Source organism: Dromaius novaehollandiae, chromosome 17, assembly GCF_036370855.1.
Source record: "Dromaius novaehollandiae isolate bDroNov1 chromosome 17, bDroNov1.hap1, whole genome shotgun sequence".
Taxonomy (NCBI): domain Eukaryota; kingdom Metazoa; phylum Chordata; class Aves; order Casuariiformes; family Dromaiidae; genus Dromaius; species Dromaius novaehollandiae.
The window spans coordinates 17,450,307-17,471,307 of record NC_088114.1 but is presented as its reverse complement, the minus strand read 5'-3'; the positions used below and the strand labels follow the sequence as shown (position 1 = coordinate 17,471,307).

At 54.3% G+C, this 21,001-nt stretch overlaps 2 protein-coding genes across 3 annotated transcripts in view; both read left to right on the top strand.

Annotated features, from left to right (window-relative positions):
- OSBP2 (oxysterol binding protein 2) overlaps positions 1-3,683 on the top strand; it is a 162,347-nt gene extending 158,664 nt beyond the window's left edge. For both annotated transcript variants that reach the window (XM_064522377.1, XM_064522376.1), the window contains one exon: positions 11-3,683. In XM_064522377.1, coding sequence (XP_064378447.1) covers positions 11-153 — 143 coding nt within the window. In that variant the 3' untranslated portion in view covers positions 154-3,683. The remainder of the gene's footprint in view (positions 1-10) is intronic.
- Positions 3,684-4,473: 790 nt separating this feature from the next.
- On the top strand, positions 4,474-18,217 carry LOC112987964 (uncharacterized). The gene is made up of 16 exons (XM_064522374.1): positions 4,474-4,525; positions 5,619-5,692; positions 6,559-6,653; positions 6,904-6,991; positions 8,202-8,671; positions 9,007-9,283; positions 9,589-9,794; positions 11,136-11,248; positions 11,507-11,576; positions 11,841-12,023; positions 13,062-13,193; positions 13,971-14,191; positions 14,397-14,511; positions 15,269-15,352; positions 15,935-16,150; positions 16,651-18,217. The coding sequence occupies exons 2-16, from the start codon at positions 5,629-5,631 to the stop codon at positions 16,708-16,710; spliced, it is 2,394 nt and encodes a 797-aa protein (XP_064378444.1). The 5' UTR covers positions 4,474-4,525; positions 5,619-5,628; the 3' UTR covers positions 16,711-18,217.
- Positions 18,218-21,001: the final 2,784 nt, after the last annotated feature.

Here is a 21,001-nt window from a genome sequence, read left to right as displayed (position 1 = left end):
GCTTTTACAGGCAAGGACTATGAAGGCTACATCCCACTGTGGTTTGAGCGGAAGGTGGATCCCATGACAGGGGAGCTGATCTGTGTTTATAAAGGTGGATATTGGGAGGCCAAGGACAAGCAGGACTGGAGTATGTGCCCTGACATCTTCTGAGCTGTTCCGCTCGCTCTGGGGTGGCCAGCCCCGGGCCTCTCTCTTCGCCGGGATAGACAGAGGGACAGTGAGGACACGCTGGCAGCGTCCTGCTGTCAGGTAACAGTGCAAAGAAACACATACACAGACTCAATACATGCAGAAATTTAAAGAGAAAATCTAAACAGGGATTCCAAACCTATTTTTTTATGCACTAATAAATAGCATCCTTTTTTTTTTTTTAATGGTGGCTTTTTCAGCTACTAATTAGGAATGAAGACACATTGAATCTGGTTAATTTTTAGCCTGACATATTTATTGCTATCAGGAGTTGCTGCCTATATCTTTCAGCGCCTCAGCTTTATTGGTTGAGACGTCAACTTCCAAAGATGCTCGCATTGTGGGGATGCTGTACATTTGTGTGAGCTCTTCCTTTGACATTTTTTTTTCCCCATTTGTGTGTGGAATTTACGGATTTTTTTTTTTTTTTTTTTTAAATCTGCTCCTGGTTCAGGTTTCTTTAAAGACACAAGCAACTCTCTGAGCCCTGCTCAGAAAACTTCCTCCAGGGACTGTGGCTGAGGTGCTTGATCCTGGATTGTCTCGGTGGCTCCTGCAGTGCCCTGTGATCCCAGCAATACCAATCAGGACATTTCAGCTGGTGACCTTTCTTTTTCTTTCTTTTTTTTTTTTTAGAAGAAGCACATTAAGCAGTTTCCCATCAGTCTGCAGTGTTTAGTCAAGGTTTGGGGCTGCCTTTAACATGATACTTTGTGAGGGTGATTGGGGTTACGTTTGGTTTGTTTTTCCTGCAACTGCATCCTAAGGAGAAACAGCTTCTTGCTGAGGTCAGGAAAGTCGGCTGTCTACCCAGGAGATACCGAGCTTCTGTTGGCGAGGTCAGAGGAGGTGCTTGAGCACAGAGCAAAGAGCAGTTTGTAGACCAGCATGTGCTCCATGATGCTGGAGCCAGCATATCAGCACTCTCCCCTCCATATCTCTGCGGTGGGACCCAGTGCTCCCAGGAGTCTGAAGCATTGTGCAGGGGCTTTCCAGACAGTTTCCCTGTTGAGCTATGCCTGACCCCAGGCAGGAGGGAAAGCCTGAGGGAGAGGCAAGAGGAGCAGGGAGAAGGTGGTGTGGTGCTGCTTGCTCGGACAGAGAGATCTCCTGCAGAGCCAGTGTAGGGAGGACCAGCCTGTGGGACGGGGCAGCCTCCCTGCTAGCAGGTTCCTGCACACGCTGCTGGCACAGGTGTGGGTGCTGGTGGCTCTGTGGCAGGAAGCCTTTGTCCTGGATCCGTACTCACATCCCAATGTCTTCTGCAGTAAGGAGGACAGTCCCCAAACGTGCCGGGTCACAGGCTTCAGGGCTGAGGGCCAGTTCCTGGAAGGCTTCTGCTGCCTTGTGCCAGGAAAGCCAGGCTCTGGGCCTCCTCTGGGTGTGTTAGTTCTCTTCCCTGGTGTAAGATCTTTCCCAGGCTGATTCTCCCAGGAAATGCCAGGCTGAACTCAGCTCTGTATCCATCTGGAAGAACCACGGACTGTCCAGGAGCCCTCTCCTGCTTCTGTCCTTGCCTTCCCGTCAGTGCTGCTTGGCAGCAGCTTGAGAACATGGACGAGGGAGCCCCACATCTGCCATTCACCCCTCGTGTGTGCTGTCACCTCACTGTGGCACTGGATGCCCCAGGAGGAGCTGAACAAGCCCTGCAAGTGATTGGTGAGGACCAGAAGTGAGTAATGCTTGGACACAGGACATTCATGCAGGTACAGCTGGTCCCTCAATGCAGAAATGGAGGGAGGGGGGGTGGCAGGACTCAGAAGATAACAGGCCCGGCGAGTACTGCTGGGTCAGAGAGAATCAAGGAGACCTGGACACTTGTGTTTGCCTCACTGGATTTCATTTTTGATGTCTTCTTCTCTGGGTCTACATCGTATCATACTGACTGCTCCCTCCTGTGGGTCAGAGGCCACTTGAAGCTGGACTGTCACATCCACATTGGAAGATAATTAGCAATAATGAACTTAGAGGCAATGGTAACTGGAAAACCCAGGCTGCACATCGGACACTTATGCAATCAGGTTCCTAAACCATCAGTCTCCTCCTGGTCACCTTCTCTTACAGCACCTCCATACCTGTTATTTACAGCATACCTATGTGTACAGTATATATAGACCTTGTATGATGTAACAGTAGTGAGTGGCTATTGGAGTGGCAACACCCACTGATTTCAATGTACCCTTTAATCTTATTTATTTGCTTCTAATTTATATATATATATAAATACATATAAAATTATTTTGCTTAAATTTGTATGGTACATAATAGATGAAAAATAATGAAGACAGAAGCAACTGTCTGAGTTTTTGTAGTATGAGTACAATATATTTCCTTAGACTCATCCCGGAGGTAGGGATGTAGGGGTAATGGTGATTGAGTAATTGCTTAAATAGAGAAGTAACATTTTGCTCCAGAGCCAGATGCAGTCATATTCAGAGGGTGTTCTCATGAGAAAGATCATTCCCGTCTAGAAAGAGTGCATTTGGGGTTTGAAGGACAGCTCTCAGTATGCCCCGGATTCAGGAGTTTGACCCTCAAAGCTGGGTCTCTGAAATGCTGAGCTGGGTATTACAGGCAGCCAGGCCTGGCACAGTCACCGTTTCCAGAGCTCCCCTCCTGATGGTTTGCCTATGGCTCAGTAAAGCCAGCGAAGCTCTTAAGTTTTCCAAATTGCTGCATTAATGGCATTCAGCTGGTTGGATCCAGCCTGCTGAGAGAGCTGTGGCATGTCCCATCACCAGGGCATTTAGATCTTCTCCTTTGGAGACACCCATTCACGTAACTGGGACAATGGCAGATGCTCTGCACTAAACTTTCCTTTATGCTACTCTCCTAGTTTGGTTTATAATGACAAGAAAAGTCACACATAGGGTTCTCCTCCATGCCAGGCCTCATTCAGTTTTATAAAATGGACTAAGAATCTAGCTTTTCAAAATGCCTTATTTTCCTTGTTTATTTTGTCAACACAAGCATTATCCAAGAGCTTGGAAAGGGGGGAAATTCCTGCACTGGCTGTTCCTTAAACAGGATACATGTGTTCTTGCAGTTAAAGAAGGTGCAGAGTGAAATGTTGCTCGTTAAGTGTTGGCACCTCGGTGCCCAGCCCTGCTGGACTCCGAGACACTGAGAAATCCTTTCTGATTTACCTCCAGTAGATGCATCCGTCTAGAAGTTGCCGTCACAGATGCTGCACAGCTTAGCAGAGCCCAGGGGAGTGCTAGGAACACCCTCCCCCCCTCCCCCCCCGCGCCCCAAAAAATCCCATATTTTTTAGATTAATTTTTAAAAAACTGTTGTATCTTCCAGAGGTCATCTAGTGACAGCACTTAATCTGAGCACCGTCTCCTAGTCTTTCTATTTTCCCTCCAGAGGATTTTAATGTCATTCTACTGTAAATGCTGTTGAATGTATTTCTTTTGAACAATATATTGTGAGTGATCCCTCTTCTCCGACACAGTAATAAAACTTGGATTCGGGAGTTTTAAAATGTACAGTGCCGATGTTATCACCTGCTCCATGAAGCTGCAGCTGGGAGGTCCTGGGATGAATCCAGAGCCAGACAAGCTCCTGGCACATGCAGAGCCCGGGTGCGTGGCGGGTGGGGGTGAGGTCCTCGGGGATGGGAGTGGGAGAGGAGGTGGCCACCCGCCTGGGCGACGAGTCCAGGCCACACGGAGTGGCCAAGCGCAGCCGTTGTGACTGAGCGCTGGGTGCCTGGGGAGCGAAGCCGGGCTCGGTGCTGTGCTCCCCCATGCCAGCTTTGGGAGCGTCGGCAGTGCGTGAGTGGGTTTGTCTTCCCCGTCCCCCAGGCACTCTGAAGAGTGCTCTGTGTTTGCCCCCTTGGCCTGAGGGACGCAGAGGTGGCCTGGGTGAGGTGGGCCCAGGGAGATCGCCCAGGGGAGAAGGACGCCCAGAGGAAGAGGAGGTCCAGGGGGAGGTGGCCTAGGGGAGAAGGAGGGACAGGGGAGGTTGCCCAGGGGAGGAGATGGCCCAGGGGAGGTGGCCTAGAGGAGGAGGAGGGACGGGAGGGGATGGCCCAGGCAAAGGGATGGCCCAAGGGAGGAGATGGCCCAGGGGATGTTATCCAGGGAAAGAGGTTTTCCAGGTGAGAAGATGGCCCAGGGTATGAAGCTGCTTGTGGGAGGAGGTTTGCCTGGGGAAGGTGGCCTGGGGAGGAGGTTGTCCAGGGGAGGTGGCTTGCAGAGGAGGTTGTCCAGGGGAGGTGGCTTGCAGGGGAGGTTGTCCGGGGGAGGAGGTTGTCCAGGGGAGGAGGTTGTCCAGGGGAGGTGGCTTGCGGAGGAGGTTGGCCTGGGGAGGAGGTTGTCCAGGGAAGGTAACCCACGGGAGGAGGCACAGGGAGGAGGGACTGGAGAGGTTGCCCGGGGGGTTGGCCTGGGAAGGTGTCCCAGGGAAGGGGGGTCACGAAGGGGGCTGGGGGCAGGTGGCCCCAGAGAGGGTGCCCGGGGGGAGGCAGCGGTGCAGGGGAGGGCGGCGGGGACGGCAGCGGCAGGGGCCGGGCAGGCCGGGGCATGCCAGGGCCGCGTTGCCCAGTGACGGACGCGGGCGACTAGCAGGGCCTGTCTGGGCTGGCCGTGGGGCCCAGGTGAGCGCGGGCTGGTTAGGGGCTGGGGGCCGGGGTGGTGGCAGGTGGGTGGGCGCCCCTGGGCCGCCCCGGTGCCGGCTGCTGGGCTCACAGCACCGGACTGCAGCTTGCGGGCGGCAGCGGGGCCGCAGGCTGGGCAGCACCGGGTGCCCTGTGCAGCAAGGGCACCGGCGTTGCGGTTCTTAAAGGGCAGGAAAAGTGCTGCCCCTGTCGGTGCCACGAGCACGTGTGGGGTCCCCCTGCCACCGCAGCGCAGCCTGGGGCCAGAGGCTTTGGGAGGTGAGTGAACCTGGCTGTGTGGTTCTTGATGTGTTATCTCTGAAGCCTAATGAGTTCACTGAGCATTTTAAAACACGGTACGGTCTCTGAGAAGAGCAGGGCCCGGTCGTGCTAACAGCCCACGCGGCTGGGTGCTGTGCCTGCGCTGAGGGCCCAGGGAGCGGAGAACAGCAAGCTGTTTGCATTGCGGACTGCTTTGCTGTGAAAAGCAGCCTGCGCACCTCCCCTGCCCTGCCAGGCCGGCCAGCTCTCGACGGCTGAGGGAGCATTTTCCAGCTGCTCGTGCAGGGCTGATGGCCAGGTCTGGACTCAGCCGGGGACACAGGGCTGAGCTGCCCAGCTGTCTGCACTGCTGCGCCCCACCGCTGCGTGCTGCCGTTCACCGTTTGTACCGGGGCAGCTGGCGGTGAAGTGCACGAGCCCGTGTGGTGGATCTGTGTTTGGGGCATCCTGCTCCTCTCGGCCGTGAGGGCCCCAGGGAGGAGCTGGTGCCCCCGGCACTGCGGAGCGGGTGCAAGCCTTGCCGCTGTGCTTTCTGTTGCAGGCCAGGCCACATGGCAGACGGGGAGCTGGAAGAGGCTGCCTGCGATGGCCAGAGCAAGCGACTCGTGACGTGCAGTAAGGGTCATGCTGGTCTGGAGCTCAGCCGTGCCAGGCGATGCTCAGCCCGCAGAAACCCATGGCATGGGTGTGCCCAGCTGTTCCATAAACTTTTAACCAACCAGGCTTTGCTCCTGTGCTGTTGAGGACGGGGTTGTCCCAGCCACTCGGTAGCCAAGCAGTTTGCAGGCCCAGAGTGCAGGAAGTCAGAGCTCCTGCCTCCTGCCTGCTGCCCTCCCCATCCTGACCCACAGGAAGGTTCAGCCTCTCCTGGGCCCCTCAGCCAGCTATTAATTTTGCAGCCCTTCCTTGTCCCATCTGGGTCTGACCGCACTGCAGTGATTGAGCTGGGCAGGTCTACAGGCAAGGAGAGACCTGGAGAGGCAACTGCGGAGTGAGGGAAGGACAAGAGGGGATGCTGGGGCTGGGAGAGGCAATACTGTCTGACAGGGAAGAAACAACCAGAGAGACTGTGGCTTCCTACTAAATGCTTTGGACTGACCTGCCTGCACAGCTTTCTGTGAAGAAGTTCATACAGGCTGCCAGCAGCCACTGGTGCCTTTGCTCAGACCTGCTCTCTGGAGGTGCCCTACATATGGATCATGCACATACACATTATGTGCACACACTGACCCAGACCCTGTGAGGAGAGACCACCCGATACATGCTTTGTGCTGCAGAAGGTCCCCGCCTGAATGAAGCCCAGCAGCTTGCAGACAGCAACAGCAATGTAGAGAGCCTTCTCTGGCCCAGAGGTGGTCTCCAGTCGGTGCCCCCTCCCCATTGCCCCAGCTCCCTTTGCAAGGAAGGCTTTATACCCCCAGTGCTTAAAGACCCATTATGCTCTGCGCTGACCAGGCACTCTGCTTTTCTCTTCTCTGCAGACCTGGACACAGAGAAGCAGCCTGGGCTTGTGGGATCCTGGACAAAGGAGCACTGTGACCACGTGTTGGACTCCATTGATGCCCAGCTCAGCCAGGTGCATGCAGCTGGGGTGGGCTGGACCAGCACCACATTGAGGGGGTCACAGCATGGGTCTGAGATGTGGGAGGGCTAGAGGGACAGCCCAGGGGATGATGAAACGCCAATACTGTGCTGTTCCTGCCATGTGCCATCCCTTCAGTGCACTGTCTGGTTCTGAAAGCCCATGGGTGTGCACATAGTCCTGCTTGGTTACCAAGGGCTGCAGTAACCTGCAGGCCTCCATGCTTTCTCTCTCCTCTCTGCAGTGGCAGGGCCATGGTGTGCAAGTCATGGGCAGCAGCAAAGACCATGACATCTCTTCTGACACTTCCCTCAATGTCTCTTTGCTGGCTGGTGAGTGTGGCTTGTTCTGGCAATGCCTCTTGTTGCAGCCCTCCTGTTGTGATGCAGGAAGAGGAGGCCAGAGCAGCCGCTGGCAGGGGATGGAGCTGGGGCTGGGCCAGCCCAACGCTATCTGCATCTTGCTGCAGTGTGTCCTGGAGCATTTCTCTAGGGACATGCTGCTGTTCTGCTTCGGGACAAGTTTCAGCATCACAGGAGCAGCCTGGAACGTCCTCATAAGGGGCCAGGCTACGGAGAGTTACTGGCAGTACAGAGCTCTCTGCAGGCACCATGGGTTGATTTCTCAGAGCTAGTTCTGCTTCCCCAGTCTGCCAGACCCCCTGCAGGACGTACAGTCCAAACCCTTCTGTAGATAGATGTCTCACTGGGAAGTAGGAGATGGTTGGATGCACAGCCAGAGAATTTTGCAGCTGCCACTATTTAAACAAAACAGTAGAGCATCACAGAGACCAAATTCTTCACTACAGTGAAGAATTGTATCCTGGGAACCTGTGGCTGCAGTACAAACATTGTTGAAAGAGAGAATAATGTGGCATTTATGAAGATGCAAGGGGCAGTTTGGGATGAGACATTCTCACTTCAGGCAGTTGCTTTTCCTGGCATGGTTCCAGCATGGAACCATCAATAGATACCATTTCAGCTAAGGCAGGTCCTTTCTGAGCAGATGCCCTCTGCATTAGGATATTTTTCACTTCTCAGAGTTGTTATCTGAGACTTCGCTTTAAGGAAACCCCTTCTTAAGCTGTAGTAGAGCTTGCAGCTTCCCATCTGTATGCCCTGCTGCCTGGTCAAGCCTTTGCGATGTGCCTACCACTGAGCTGCACTGCTGTGATGATGCCTGGAATTGTGTCAGGTTCCATCAGGGTGAAAAAGTACCTTGGCCAAAGAAAGATCCACATTTTGGAAGCAGAATCTGCTCCTGTTCAGGTTCACAGCCTGGCTTATCTCTGGAGCTTCCTTAGATCCCCTTGGTGCCTTGTCTCAGATACACATCAAATGTTCAATACTCATTCAGGTGTGCTGGTGTAAGTCAGGTTGCCAAGACCTGAGCTCAGGTGGACAGTTTCCCTGTGAGGGCAGATACTACCAGCACCTCCAACCTGGTTCAGAGTCGGCTGGATGGGAGTGCTCCTTCCCATCCCTGGGCCATTTCCTCATCAGGATGTAAAGCACACTCATGGCTCTCTACTTCCCTGTGCAGAACCGGAAGAACACCCTACGGCCAAGGCTGAATACCTCCAGGGTGAAGCCAGTCAAAGCAGCTCCAGCTCTGTCTGCACGGAGGACTTTGCTGCCAGGTTTCAGGAGGGTATGGTTGAGCCTCTGGTGTTCTCCGAGGATGAGGAAGACGAGCCCTTCTCAGTGGGGAGCAGGCATGCCAGGGATGTCCCAGCAGAAGGCAATGGCATCTCTTGCCCTGCTGAGGATCATGATGCTGGGCAGGATGAGTCCTTGCTCTCTACAGGGAGAAGACAGGATGTCCCATGGCAGTCGGAGGTGGAGCTGGGCTGTCCATTGCAGAGCACATCTCCACCTCTGACGAGAAGGCAGAGCCTGGAGTCTCTGGGAGGGAGGATATCCAGACTGAGCCAGAGCAATGCTGTGACTGCAGGGATGGAGCCAGACAGCTTCCCAGCGTGGTGGGCTCCCATGCCAGCCCCCTCTGAGCAGGTGAGTGTGGGCCAGAAGGACTCTTCCCGCTGGGCTCCATGCTTTGGCAAAGGCCCGTTTGACAGCATGTTGGGTGGTGATGAGCTGAGTGCTGGGTATCCCCAGAGAGCTCCAGACACTTCTGCCAGCAGGACCAAGGCCTGGGACAGGGAGCCCTGACCTAGATGAAGAGCTCTGAGCCTGTCCAAGATTGGACATTGGCACTTCCTCCCAGAGAGCACCTGGGCCATCATGGCTGCCCTCCCAGGCCCTTTGCTGCCCTCCAAGGAGGGACTTAGGGTCCCATCTTTCTGCCCCTGCCTAGGGTGGTCTCCTGAGTCAAATTTGTTGGGCAGGGATGGACTCTGCATGGAGCTAATGTGAGAGAGTGTTCAACAAGGAGACGTGCAGGAGTCCCTGTGCCTCGAGCCTCGGTCTCTGCAGACAGCAGTTTGCCAGGGGATGGTGGTGCTGGGACCAGATGGCATCACATGAGCAGGCCTGTGGGGTCAAGACAGCAGGAGCCACCAGCTCTCCGGAGACAGTCTGAAGGGGACATTGCCCTTGCTGTGGCTGACATGGACATGGAAGAAGCTGGTGACAAGCTGAGGAGAGCTCAGTCCTGGGCCCATTGTAAGTCTGGGGCAGGCCCTAGGAGGCCAGGGATATTTGGGGCAGTGCTGGAGGAAGAAGGGGAGATGGGGACCACCTCTGGGAGCAGGGCCTGTTGGCACAGGAGGGAAAAGGGTGGAAAGGGCATGGCTGGGCCACAGACCCTCTCCCCAGGCTGGGTGTTGGTGAGGGTGCAGTGAGCTGTATGCAGGCTCCTGTGCCTTGCTGACATTAGGCCATCCCTAGGTTTCCCAGTCATTCCTGGGATTTATCTATGGTGTTTGGGCTCCCCTCACCACACACACATATACTGTTTTTTCCCACAGGTACCAATACAGCAGCAAGACTCCCCAGGGTGTGCAGCGACGACTCCTTTGGGGACCGGGGCCCCATGGACACCTACAAAGAGCCATCGTCCTGTGGGGGCAGCCGCTGGAGGAGCAGCAGTGCGGAGAGGTGGACCTGGAGCCCAGGCAAAGTGGCCAAGCCCTGGTGGGAACATGGGAGGCTGAAAGCCAGCCTAGACCAGAAGGTACTGCCCTGGGCCAGCCATTGGATCTGCCCGCAAAGATGAGTTCACACTACCCTCTCCCCACCCCATGTTGGGGCACAGTGGGGGCTTCAGGGTCTGTCATAGGAGCCCAGAGAATAATCCCCAAATAGGCCACAGCCCATGGCATCCATCTGCAGCATGGGAGAGACACTATGTTTTAGGGCAAGGGCTTGCTGCTCGTGAAAACAAGCTAGCTCCTATCTCTGTCTGAGTAACTGTTCCTGCCGACCAAGCAGGACAGCCCCAGACGGAGTGACCCAGCAGTGAGACACCCGAGGATGCTCAGGGAGGTGTGAGGGGATGGCTCCCAGCCTTGCTCTCTATCGAGGCGTCCCTCTTACTTGGGACCCTCCCTTGCCATAGGAGGGCAGGACATGGGAGCAGAGCTGCTCTCTCTCCCTGCAGTCTGCAGGCATCTGCATCTGAAGTTGTTGGAACCCTGGGCTGGTGGTTTCTGGGGAGGTACTGCCCTTTGCACAAGTGAAAACATCCCTGGGGAGGAATGTGGGTTCCTGGCCTGAAACAGGGGTCAGCAGCACTACCCACAGGCCATGGGGGAGAAAGGGGCTGGAAATGGGGCTGGGAGACCTGGTAGTGAGCGGGATGGAGGGAGCAGCCAGAGGGGCAGGACTTTCATGGGTCTGGTTGTTCCCTGAGCAAAGGTTGGCTGAGCCACCAGCCATCTCCCTGACACACACTTGTGTCTGCTGGCCTCTTCAAATCCTTGGGGGTCTGAGGTCTCTCCAGCTGGGTCAGCCCCAGGATCAGGCTGTCCTGGGTCCAGCCTCTTGGGGGGGTGACTCTGGCAACGTGGGAGAAGGGGACCCAACACTGGTGTGGGGGAGTAAAGCCCAGATATGTGTGGCTAGTCCACCTGTGCTGGTTGCAGTGGTAGGACAGGCACGTCTGGATGTCGTAGGTCTCACACCATCACTGCAAGCTGAGCCCGTAGTTGTTACGTGGCCGCTAAGGATCTTTGTCCAGTGAGTGAAGCTTGGCTTTGCCCTCATTTTAAGGCAGGAGAAGGAGCTGGAGAAGGGGAAGCACTGAAGTATCCTGTCCCTGCAGGGTTGCAGGCAGAATCAGGCCCCACAAGCTTGTGGGAGGGGGCCTGGCCATGGTTTTGCTGCCCAGCCCCACAGCCCAGCTTGGGTGTGAAGAAAGTGGAGGGGACACAGCCAGAAGGCCAGGCCTGGCCACTGTCCTTGAGTCCAGTGCAGCACCTGGCAGCAGGCCCTGTCCATGGCCTTGTAAAGGCCATGGGCTGTCTGGATGGGGAAAAGAGCATGTGGCTTTTATAATCATTCTCCTGTCTTCTAGCACACAGGCAAGGAGCCAGCGTCACTGTGTTGGTCTCTGCAGAGGAACTGGAAGGGGGTTCAAGAGCTGGGGTCCTGTGCAAAGAAGATGCAGAGCAAAGGAGACAAAGCCAGGTATACTGGGGCCTTCAGGGACTGATCCTGTGCTAAGGCTGAAGCATCAGCCCCAAGGATTGGGCTCCGTCACACCCACAGACTCCTGCCGGTGCCCTGGAAATAGAAGATGATTTTGAGACCACAAAAGGGTCCTGGACCTGTGGGTGCTGCGTGGGCCCTGGGACATCTCCACAGGGTCTCTGTTTGCAGAGCCAGGGGAGTGGTGCAGATGGGAACCTGTCAGGTCCCCTTTGGGTGATACTGTCCCTGCTGTAGGACTGGCCCAGCACTCCTGGAACACACAGATGATGCCTGCTGGCAGGAGCTGATGGAGCTGGAGAAGGAGGTGAGCATCCAGAAATGGCTGAACTCGGGGGCTGGTCAAGCACAGGTGAGGGTGGCAGGAGCAGGCTGGAGGCTGGGGGATCAGCGGGCAGCTGGGGTAGGACATGGTCCTGGTGTGGCTCCCAGGGTGCTGTTGGTGGGCTGGGAGACAGGAGGTGGCAGAGGGTGAGAGTGCCCAGCTCAGGCTGTGCTGGCCAGGGCCGCTAGCTCTGCTTTGCTCCCCTGTGAGGGAAGAGTAATGCATCTTTCCTGTCTATGGTGTTAGGTCCAGAGCCGGCTCCTGGAAGACAGAAAGACTTTGGGAGCAGAAAAGAAGGGAATTATCCAGTCTCAGCAGGGGCTTCTGGGGGAGCAGAGCCAGGGAGCCTGTGCAGACTGCCAGGAGGGGCTGGAGAAGCAGCTATGGAAAATGTCAGCTTTACAGGAAGAGAAACTGGCATTACAGAAGGTCAGTGTCCTCACAGATTTTCTGTGGGTTCAGGGTTTCACTGAGAGGCAGCAAAAGAAAGCTATTCCTTTGTCAGAGGTTAAGTCCCATAGCTAGTCCCATCCCACAGTCAAAAGGTCCTTGGAGAGTCCTGGAAGATGCAGGCAAAGGCAGGGGGAGCCAGGGTCCTGGGGACAGGCAGAGGGAGCAGGCAGGGCTCTCAGCTCCAACAATCCCACAGTTGTGGGGTAGCAATCCCCACAATGATGACTCTTCCCTCACCAAATTTGAGAACTTGTCCTTTCATGAGGTGTTTGAGTTTATAAATAGTTTCCAGCACTTGGCATCTGTCCCTTCACTATGTGCTGTGCAGTACTGGAGGCTGTTATTGTCCCAGGTACTGGCAGGTACTGTATCTCACTGCTTAAGATATTTTTTTCCTGCTTCTTCTCTCTGTTGTTATGCTTGAAATAGTTTTTTTTTTTTCCCCAACCTTTGGAGGCTGCACCTCTTCAAGGACCAGCACTTCACCACCACTGAGCTGTTTATAGTCATGAGGTCTGTTTTCAGCCTGTACTCATGGTCAAGGGCTTTGCTGTTGTCCCATGCTTAAAACATACATCAGAACAAGAGACACCTGGTACCAAGCTCTGCTTCACACAGCAAATTCTTATAACAACTTGAGAACAAGCCTAACAGGGCAGGACTGGGGCCTTGTAGTTAGCACAAGACTCAGTTATCCTAAGGCTGTGGGCAGTTCCTAGCAATGGCCCTGAGTCCTGCCTGGCTCCAGAAGTGACCAGCTCCTGGCTGGGGGCAGTGCTGCTCTGGAGGGACTGAAGGCCTGCACCTGAGCAGGCTGAGGTGGTGCTGCACAGTGTGATCAGCATCAGGCACTCACCTGTCCTGGCCTCCCCAGGCACAGGACAAGGGGCCACTCAGGCATCCTCAACAGAGCTGGTTTGCTGAGTGGAGACTGCAGTTGGGCAGTGTTCCTGGAGCTGTGCCACAGGCTTGGGTCACACAGAAAAGGTAGTGTGACCCCAGTTTCTCTTGCAGAGACTCCATGAGCTGGAGCATCGTACCCGCTCCCTCCTGCAGCAGCGGCAGGAAGCCCTGGATGAGCTGCACATGTTGCTGCAGAAGGAGAAGATGGACATGCTTCGGCAGCTCCAGGAAGCCCTGGAGCAGGTCAGGGAAGGGAGAGCGAATATGTGGAGATGTGGCATTGCTCAGCCCCAATCCCATGGCAGGGCGGGGGGTATCAAGGACTCAGTGCCCTGGAGCTGGGTTAGCATAGGTACCCCACTGGGCAGGAGAGCAGCTGCCAGGACCCACCACAGCTGGTCACATACAACCACAGAAAATCTTCACCCCCCCAGCAGAGCTAGCTGCTTCCCTCAGCTGGCTGGGGACTGAGGCTACCCCCATGCCACAGAGGAGCGAAACAATGCTACTGACCACCTGTGGAGCACAGCAGCCCAGATGTGATGTTCCCTTAAGGTCACCCAGCCGTTCTACCCTACTTACAGCAGGCATGACTGCTGAGGCTTGGGGCAGGGGGCTTTTGGCTGGCAGCCTGCAGAAAGGCTGTGCAGGGACAGTGGGAATCATGTGGTGTACCAGGTGCCAACCTCAGCAGCTGCCTGCCTCATGGGGCAAAGGCCTATGCTCCAAACTGGGGATGCCTTGCAAGGGCAGAGAAGATGCCCTCCAAGGAGCCTTTGTGCATGACCTGTTTGTGGGTCCAGTAGGGCCCCCTTCCCTGCACTGAAGCCAAACCAAGCTTCCCCTGGTCAGTACTGGGTGGATGGAGCTCCAGCGTGGCTGCAAGACCAACAGCATTTATGTGAGAGACCATGTGGAATCAGGGCAGACCTGGGCTTTATCTGTTGCCTGGCTTGGCCAGCTTTGGGGCAGTGTAGATGCAGCTCTGATGTGTCTCTCATCTGGTGGCTGCTCCCCCAGGAACGGGCTCGCTACAGCACCTGGCTGCGAGTGCGTCTGCAGCGTCTGGAGCAGCAGCACCTTCTGTGGGCTCCACATAGGGAAACTTCCTTGCAGAAGCCAGTGGTGCCAGGCCAGGCTGGGCGCTCCCTGGCAAGGCCTATCAGCTTGGCATGCCAGCACCTCCATGACTTTCTTCCTGACAACTCCATGGGGCAGAACCCTTCAGCAGCAGTGTGTGGGTGAGTGCCTTAACCACATGGCATTTCAGACTTGGAGGGGAGGCCAGAGTCCTGTAACATTTGCCCAGCATGAGCTGGTGGCTAAGCAGGGTCCTGCATCTCTGGGACATCCTTTGTGGAGAAGCCCCTCGGCATTCTCGGGCGCTCTGGCTCTTCATCTCTGAACATAGCCCATTTCCTCCAGCTCATCTCCACTCTCCCCCAGCCACGCGCTTGGAGTCCTGCATGGCCTCAGTGAGGAAATACAGCATCACCTCAGAGACATGCAGAGGGAGAGGGAGGCCGGGAGGTGCTCTGTCCTCCACCTTCAGAGAGAGAAGGTAATTTAAGCAAAGGGTGAGGGAGGAGGGTTTCACTCTTCACAGCCAGGGTGGTTTCTGGACCATTGATGTCTGGTGTGGTCATCCTGAACCAAAGAACAGCCCTGGTTCATTCTCCTTCAGCCCCAGTGCTAAAGGGAGCCAAAAAGGGCTGTACCTTCTCCCTGGGCTACACAGCTGGAGAAGGGCACTGTGAGAGCTTGAGGAAGCAACTTTGGCAAAGTGCAGGTTTAATGGGACAGCACACTGGAGCCCTGGGGAGCAGATGTCATGTTTCTCTAGACTGGGAGATTTCTGGAGACTGTTTCTTCCCCTGTCTGTGCTTGTCTGTGATCTTAGCCGGGCCACTGCTGGAAAAACAGTCCTATGGAGAAATCTAGCAATGGCCAAGGACATGGCATTGAATTGGGGATGGCAGCTGCTAGGCTGCACGGTGTCACACCCTCTGCCTGCAGGAGGCAATTTCTGCTCCTTGGGGCAGAGCAGTGATGGAGCTAGGAGGACTCTCTGTCTTCTGTACCAGCTGCAAAGCCCCCTGCTTCTCTTTGCAGCAATAAAGTAGATGGGATCCATGACAGGGATCAGCCCTTGAATGAATTAGACTTCCTCATTCTTGGAGTCTGCCAGCAGGGCATGAGAGGAGGTGGAAATGTGTGCCAGAGAGAGGCTTTCTATAGCTACCTTTCCAGTCCCACTTAGACCCCCATATGCAGGCTGCAGGCAAATGGGGCCTTCCTGTATTTCCGTCCACATGCAGGAGCATGAGCTGAGGCAGCAGCGAGAGTGGATTCACATGGAGAAGGAGGCAGGTCCAAGAGTCCTGAAGGAGCAGCTGATCCAGGTGAGTGCTCCACTCCCTGATCCACAGCTCCCCTGGCCCTTGCAAGGCTCTGGGTGGGTTCAGGGGCTTCTGGTGGATGCTTTCAAGAAGGGCTGCTTTGGCTGGGATAGCAGAGACCTATAGGGATCTCCAGCTGCCCCCTCCCAGCAGGCTCTGTGGCTAGCACTGTGTCCTTTGTTGGCCTGCTGACTTATTCCCTAGCAACCACTACTGCTGTCTAGTGACACCCCTTCCTTTGGCAGAAGGAATTGCAATTTGGGGTTCTGAGATGCTGTTCACAGGGGACCACACTGGTGGGGTGGTAGCTCTGTGCGCCCTACCTCTGCATTGTTATCTGTGAAACGTGTATCACGTCCCCCCACACATCATGATCAGCACAGGTGTATGCAGCCATTTGGTGCAATTGCCCTATGAGTCTGTGGCTGATCTCCAGTGCATGGTCTGAGGCTAGCATTTAATGACAGGTCATGAGGAAGTAGAGACGTCTGAGAATCAGCTCAGTTCTGATCTCCTCCATACCAGGCCTATGGTCTCCCTCCTGTCCCTTTCATGACCAGGTTGGACCTTTCCTTTCTCACACAGAGACAAAGCAAATATCCACACTTCTGCTCCACTTCTTCCCTGTCCTCGAGCACCATGCCTTGCCTCCGACAGCAAAACTTCAGGCGCTTGAAGGTCCTGCACCAAATCCAGAACTATGTGCAAGAGCTGCAGGCAGAGAACACCACCCACCGCACGGGCAACCTGGAGAACCTGACTGTCCTGAGAGGAGAGCTGGGCACCACAGCAAGGGAAAAGGTACTGGGACACCCTGGGTAGGTGTGACTATCTCTTGTCATAGCCTGACCAAAGGATGAGTCCAAAGCAAGCAAGTGATGCAGAGCACCACTGCAGCATGCCCAGCCCAGCTGGGACATGTAGCCTGTGCCAGGTGCACAGAGCACTCCAAGGAAGTGCAGTTAGTACAGCCCTGCAGCAGGGTTCAGGACACCAGGGGTTTGTTTCAAACCTAGGGAGACTGAGCAAGCCCCATGATCACAGAGTACGTGCATCATGGGCTGTGGGCACAGTCCCTTGCCCATCCTCCCTGCCCACATTTCAGCTGCACTCTGCCCTGCTTACCTTCTTATGGTCTCTTTTCTTCTACCCAACTGTCTCTTATGTTTCTCCTGGCCTTCCTGCTCTCTGCCATCTGCTTCCACTGTCCCCAGCAAGCCAGGAACCCCCCATCCAGCAGGCTTGGGGAGGGGGGACTGATGCTGCCCTGCGCTTGCATCGCTCTTTCTCCTTTATGGCAGAGGCTCCTGATGCCGGATCTCATCGTTCCCCCATGTGCTGGTGTCAGCAGCAGGAACTAAAGTGATGGCAAGAAGAATTTTCTCCTGTGGCCAGGACTTGGGCTGGGGCGTGGAGACAGTGAGACTGTGAGCCATCCCTGGCAACTCGTTCTCCCTGTGCATGGCCAGAAGGACCATTTGTGAAGCTACTGGACCCTCCCTTTGCAGGATATTTTCCACTGACATCCCCAAGTGAAAACTTCTCTTTAGCCCCTCCTGGCCAGGCTGACTCCTTTCTAGACAGAGCCAGTGGCTGGAGGACAAGCAGTGCACGTGTCAGGAGTGATGGGTAAGGCTTGGTGTCTGCACCGGGCTGCTGTCTGGGTCCAGCCAGGTGAATGCTGGAGCTCTACCAGAACTTTTGCTGCTCTTTCCTTACATTCAGTCGGGTGCTTAGTAGAGAGAGAGGAAGAGAGGAGGTGGAGAGGCCCATGTCACAGGGGAGATGCAGAATGGCATTGGGGCTTATGCTTTTGGGCAGGGAAGGGATGTAGGCAAGGAATTCTGGTATATGGGGGAGTTTGTACTGGAAGAAGTCTTGCACCTTCCCATGTCAAGGTGGAGACTGCAGCCAAGCACATTGCAAATGCCTCAGAATTAGGAGTCTGGCTTCAAGTCAGTCAGTAATTCCCACACCCAAGAAACTAAGCACTGTTAAGGCTGACAAGCTTGTACTGTGGAGGTCAGTTTTGGTCTCCAAATTCCAAATGGGTCAGCATTTCAGGTGTAAAAATGACTTTAGTGATACCTAACTGGTTGGCATTACGCAGGGCCACGTGGCAGAAGATAAGGGAGCTCAGGAGATTTTTCCTGCAGAGAATGCCTGGAAGAGCACCAGGGATGGTGATCAGGAGTATTGGAGCTCAGGGGTCACACTGAAGCTCCCTTGCTCTGGGGGGGTTTGTTTTGGGTGTCTCCAGTGGGGCTGCACTTTCTGTGATGCAGAGTGTGGTCCTGTGAGTAGCTGGGTGCTCATAAGAGCTCAGTATTATGAGTGAGGGAAAATCTTTCTCCAGCTCCCCCCTGCTGCCCGGGACAGTTCTGCCTCTGATCATTCTCACTGGTTCCAAAGAAGATTATCCCCTTTGTATTGCTTGGCTGGTTTTCCATGGAGTTAACCAAGAATCATCTCACTATGATTCCAACAAGCATCAGACCTGGACCAAAGTGAGCAGGAAGAGCAAGTGATTAAGGACAGGGAGACTAAGAGGGAGCTGAACCTTGCCTTTTGATGGCAGCTAGTTGTTAGACTCTTTGCTTTTAGTATTAAATACAAGGTGCCATTGCCAGCATGCTATTTGAAGGGAAAGTGTCCTGCCTGCAGCAAACCTATATTTCTACTTGGATTTCATTTGATACAAGTGTGTATGTTGAGGGGCACAGTGGGTGCTGTGCCGTCAGCGTCATCCCCTTTTGGATGTGCTCTAAGAACAGAGCCAGGGTGCTTAGAGCAAAGCTTGCAGGAATGTGATTTTGGGAAGGAAGAACATATGAGAATTTTACCAGAATAAACTTTTTCTTTACAATATCTCCTAGCAGAGTAAATGGTTTAGTCCTAGACACCTGCTTGTCTGTTTGGAAACAGCTTAAGCAAGACAGAAGAAAACAAACTTTTCTTGAAAACCATGCTGTCCTTTCATCTCCATATGCTTTTCAAATGGTACTAGGGAGTGCTGGAAGGCTGTGGCAGCCTGTTTACCATCTTGGGAGCAGTGCACTCTGCAGAAATGTCTGTAGCCTGCCAGGTCCTGCGTCAATACCTGCAAAGCCACAGTGGGACAGGCTGGTTGGGGAACCCTGCAGAAAGGACACAGTGGGTGCGGAGGGGAGGGCTACTGGGACCATACGTATCAAATGAGTGGGACAAGCATCCGTCTCCTATTTTTACAGCAAATTCAGTGCTCTGAAGTCCCAGGCCAGACCCATCAGGGAGTGTCATGCTGATACAAAAACCCCAGCATCCTGTTCTATTAAAGCACTCACAGTGTGGCCTCTTATATCCGAAAACTTGCCTTTAGCCAAGATTCAGGTGGGTGTGTACAAGTGAATGTGGGTTGATGGCCCAGGTTTGGATGGCTTGCTGGGCTAGAAGCACAGCCTTAGCTCTGCAAGGTGAGCTTTGTGCTGCAGCCCTGGCTGGAGTCCCAGGAGTCTGGAGGAGGCTACAGACTCTTGTGAAAATGGGGTTTCAGATCTCACATCCTTCGGGCACAGAGGAAGTGGCACCTCTTGTTTGCAGCACAGAGTTGCAACAGAGTCAGAAATCCCTTAGACCAGACCTCTAGCAAATGAATGATGCTAACAGTTACAGCTGGCATTTCTCAACCTGTAGGCATGAAGTTAGATTGTGAGAAGGGACAAGTCTTTCTTCAAATACGTCTGCTGCTCTTTCCCAAGGCTCAGCCAGCAGCCTCTTCTGAGAAATGGCCATAAACTCAACCCCTTAGCACTGCCTCTCTGCAGCAAGTTCTCTGGGCTTTGAATTTAGAGCCTCTTGCAAGGGCAGCAAGCTGGATGCTGACTTCCTGGGCCTGCCTGCTCACTGGGTCAGCCAGAGCAAGGCGGCGAGGGACCAGGAGAGGCCCAGTGCTGGAAGTCCCATAAGCGAGCGAGTGAGGCCACAGCCCAAAGGTTCAGCTTGGGCCACCCTGAAATAGAGAGCTGCCTGGGGATGGTGGGGAGGCCTGGGAGCTGGCTGCATATTGCCAGCAGCTCCAGGGTAGAGAGCAGCCGCAGGGAGGCATGAGGAGCACTGCGGCCAGGAGCCAGGACCAAGTGGGCAGGTTGTCCGTGGGGTGAGGGTGCAGTAGGGAGGCTGGGGCTGGGTGGAGGGATGCGGAGGGGAGGGGAGAGAGAGAGAGAGAGACGTGGCCTGGGGATGTGCTGTGACACTAGGGAGCAGTACTGGGGAAGGGGCAGATGGGGGTGTGCAACTGGCCATTGGTGGGGATCACTGATGGCAGGTCCATGGCCCTGTGAAGGAACAAGCTCATTTGGAAGGTGTCCATCCGCTGTGCCACTCCCACTGCACTAATAGGAGAAAACGTGAATCCTGAATTCATGGCTAACCCAATATGATGTAGTTGGTTAAATCTTGAATGAGGAGGATGCAGCTCCCTCTCCAGATCAGTGCAGTAAGAGATATTCAGCTTGGGCATCCTCAGCCTAAAAGAGAAGAGCAGGCTAGGCCTGGGATGTGGGCAGAAATGCTCAGGTGGTGGAAGTACATGTCTGAGAGAAGCTAGGACCATGGTCTGAGGAGATATTTTGAGAGAGACATGGGATAAAAACTGGCTGGAGAATGAAGCTGTGCAAATAATCAGGCTTGTCTGTGTTCAGGGCAACGGGATGTCCTTCAATACATACAAAGAGGAATACTTCAGTCTGGTCTCCAAGCCCCTCGAACACCAAATGATGCATGTGGTGAAAAAAAAAAAAAAATCCTTCCACTGATCTGAATGTGGTAAGAGCTTCAACAAGTGCTCTGACCTTATTAGTGCCAGAATATCCTCACAAGCAAAAAACCCTTCAAGAGTTTTGAGAGTGGTAAGAGCTTCTACCAGAGCTCTCATCTCCTCCGGCACGAGACCCCACACAGGAGCAGGGCCATGTCAGTGCCTCACCTGTGTCAAATGCTTCTTGGAGAAATCCATCCTGACCATGCATGATGGCAGGGCTCACACAGGAGAAAAAAATCTGCAAGTGCCCGGGTGGTTAATAGAGCTTCACCAGCACTGAAACCTCCGTTGGCACCAGAGACTCCATCCTCAATGGTGTGACAAGCAGGGTGAAAAGCTTTGTTAGTAGGACCCGTGTTGTTCTGCAGCAGAGAATGCACAGAGTAAAAAAGCCCTACAAATTCTCCTGAGAACATACTCCCTGAATCGTAGAATCACAAAATTGCTGAGGCTGGAAGACATCTTTGGAGATCATCTCGTCCAGTCCCTGCTTAAAGCAGGGTCAGCTATAGTGGGTTGCTCAGGATTATGTCCAGTTGGGATTTGAATAGCTCCAAGTGTGGAGACTCCACAACCTCTCTGGGCAACCTGTCCCAGTGTTTGATTGCTGTAAAGAAGGTTTTTCTTCCGTTTAAATGGAATTGCCTGTATGTCAACATGTGGCAGGCCATGAACAGTTAGATTCTCCATGGAGCCACTGAAATACGGCTGCAGAAAAGTCAGTGTTTGCCACTGACTTTAGTGGATCAGGATTTTACCTTCTGAAAGTGAAGTTATACAAGACAGCTGACCTGATCCCACAGCTTTCTGCTGCTGGGATGACTCCTAGCACCAACTGGACCCTTTGCTGAGGT

Coding starts and splice junctions, on each gene's coding strand:
- LOC112987964 (XM_064522374.1), top strand. CDS start 5,629: ATGGCAGACGGGGAGCTGGAAGAGGCTGCCTGCGATGGCCAGAGCAAG. Junction 9,795..11,135: donor AAGCCAGCCTAGACCAGAAG/GTACTGCCCTGG, acceptor CCTGTCTTCTAG/CACACAGGCAAGGAGCCAGC. Junction 12,024..13,061: donor AGAAACTGGCATTACAGAAG/GTCAGTGTCCTC, acceptor TTTCTCTTGCAG/AGACTCCATGAGCTGGAGCA.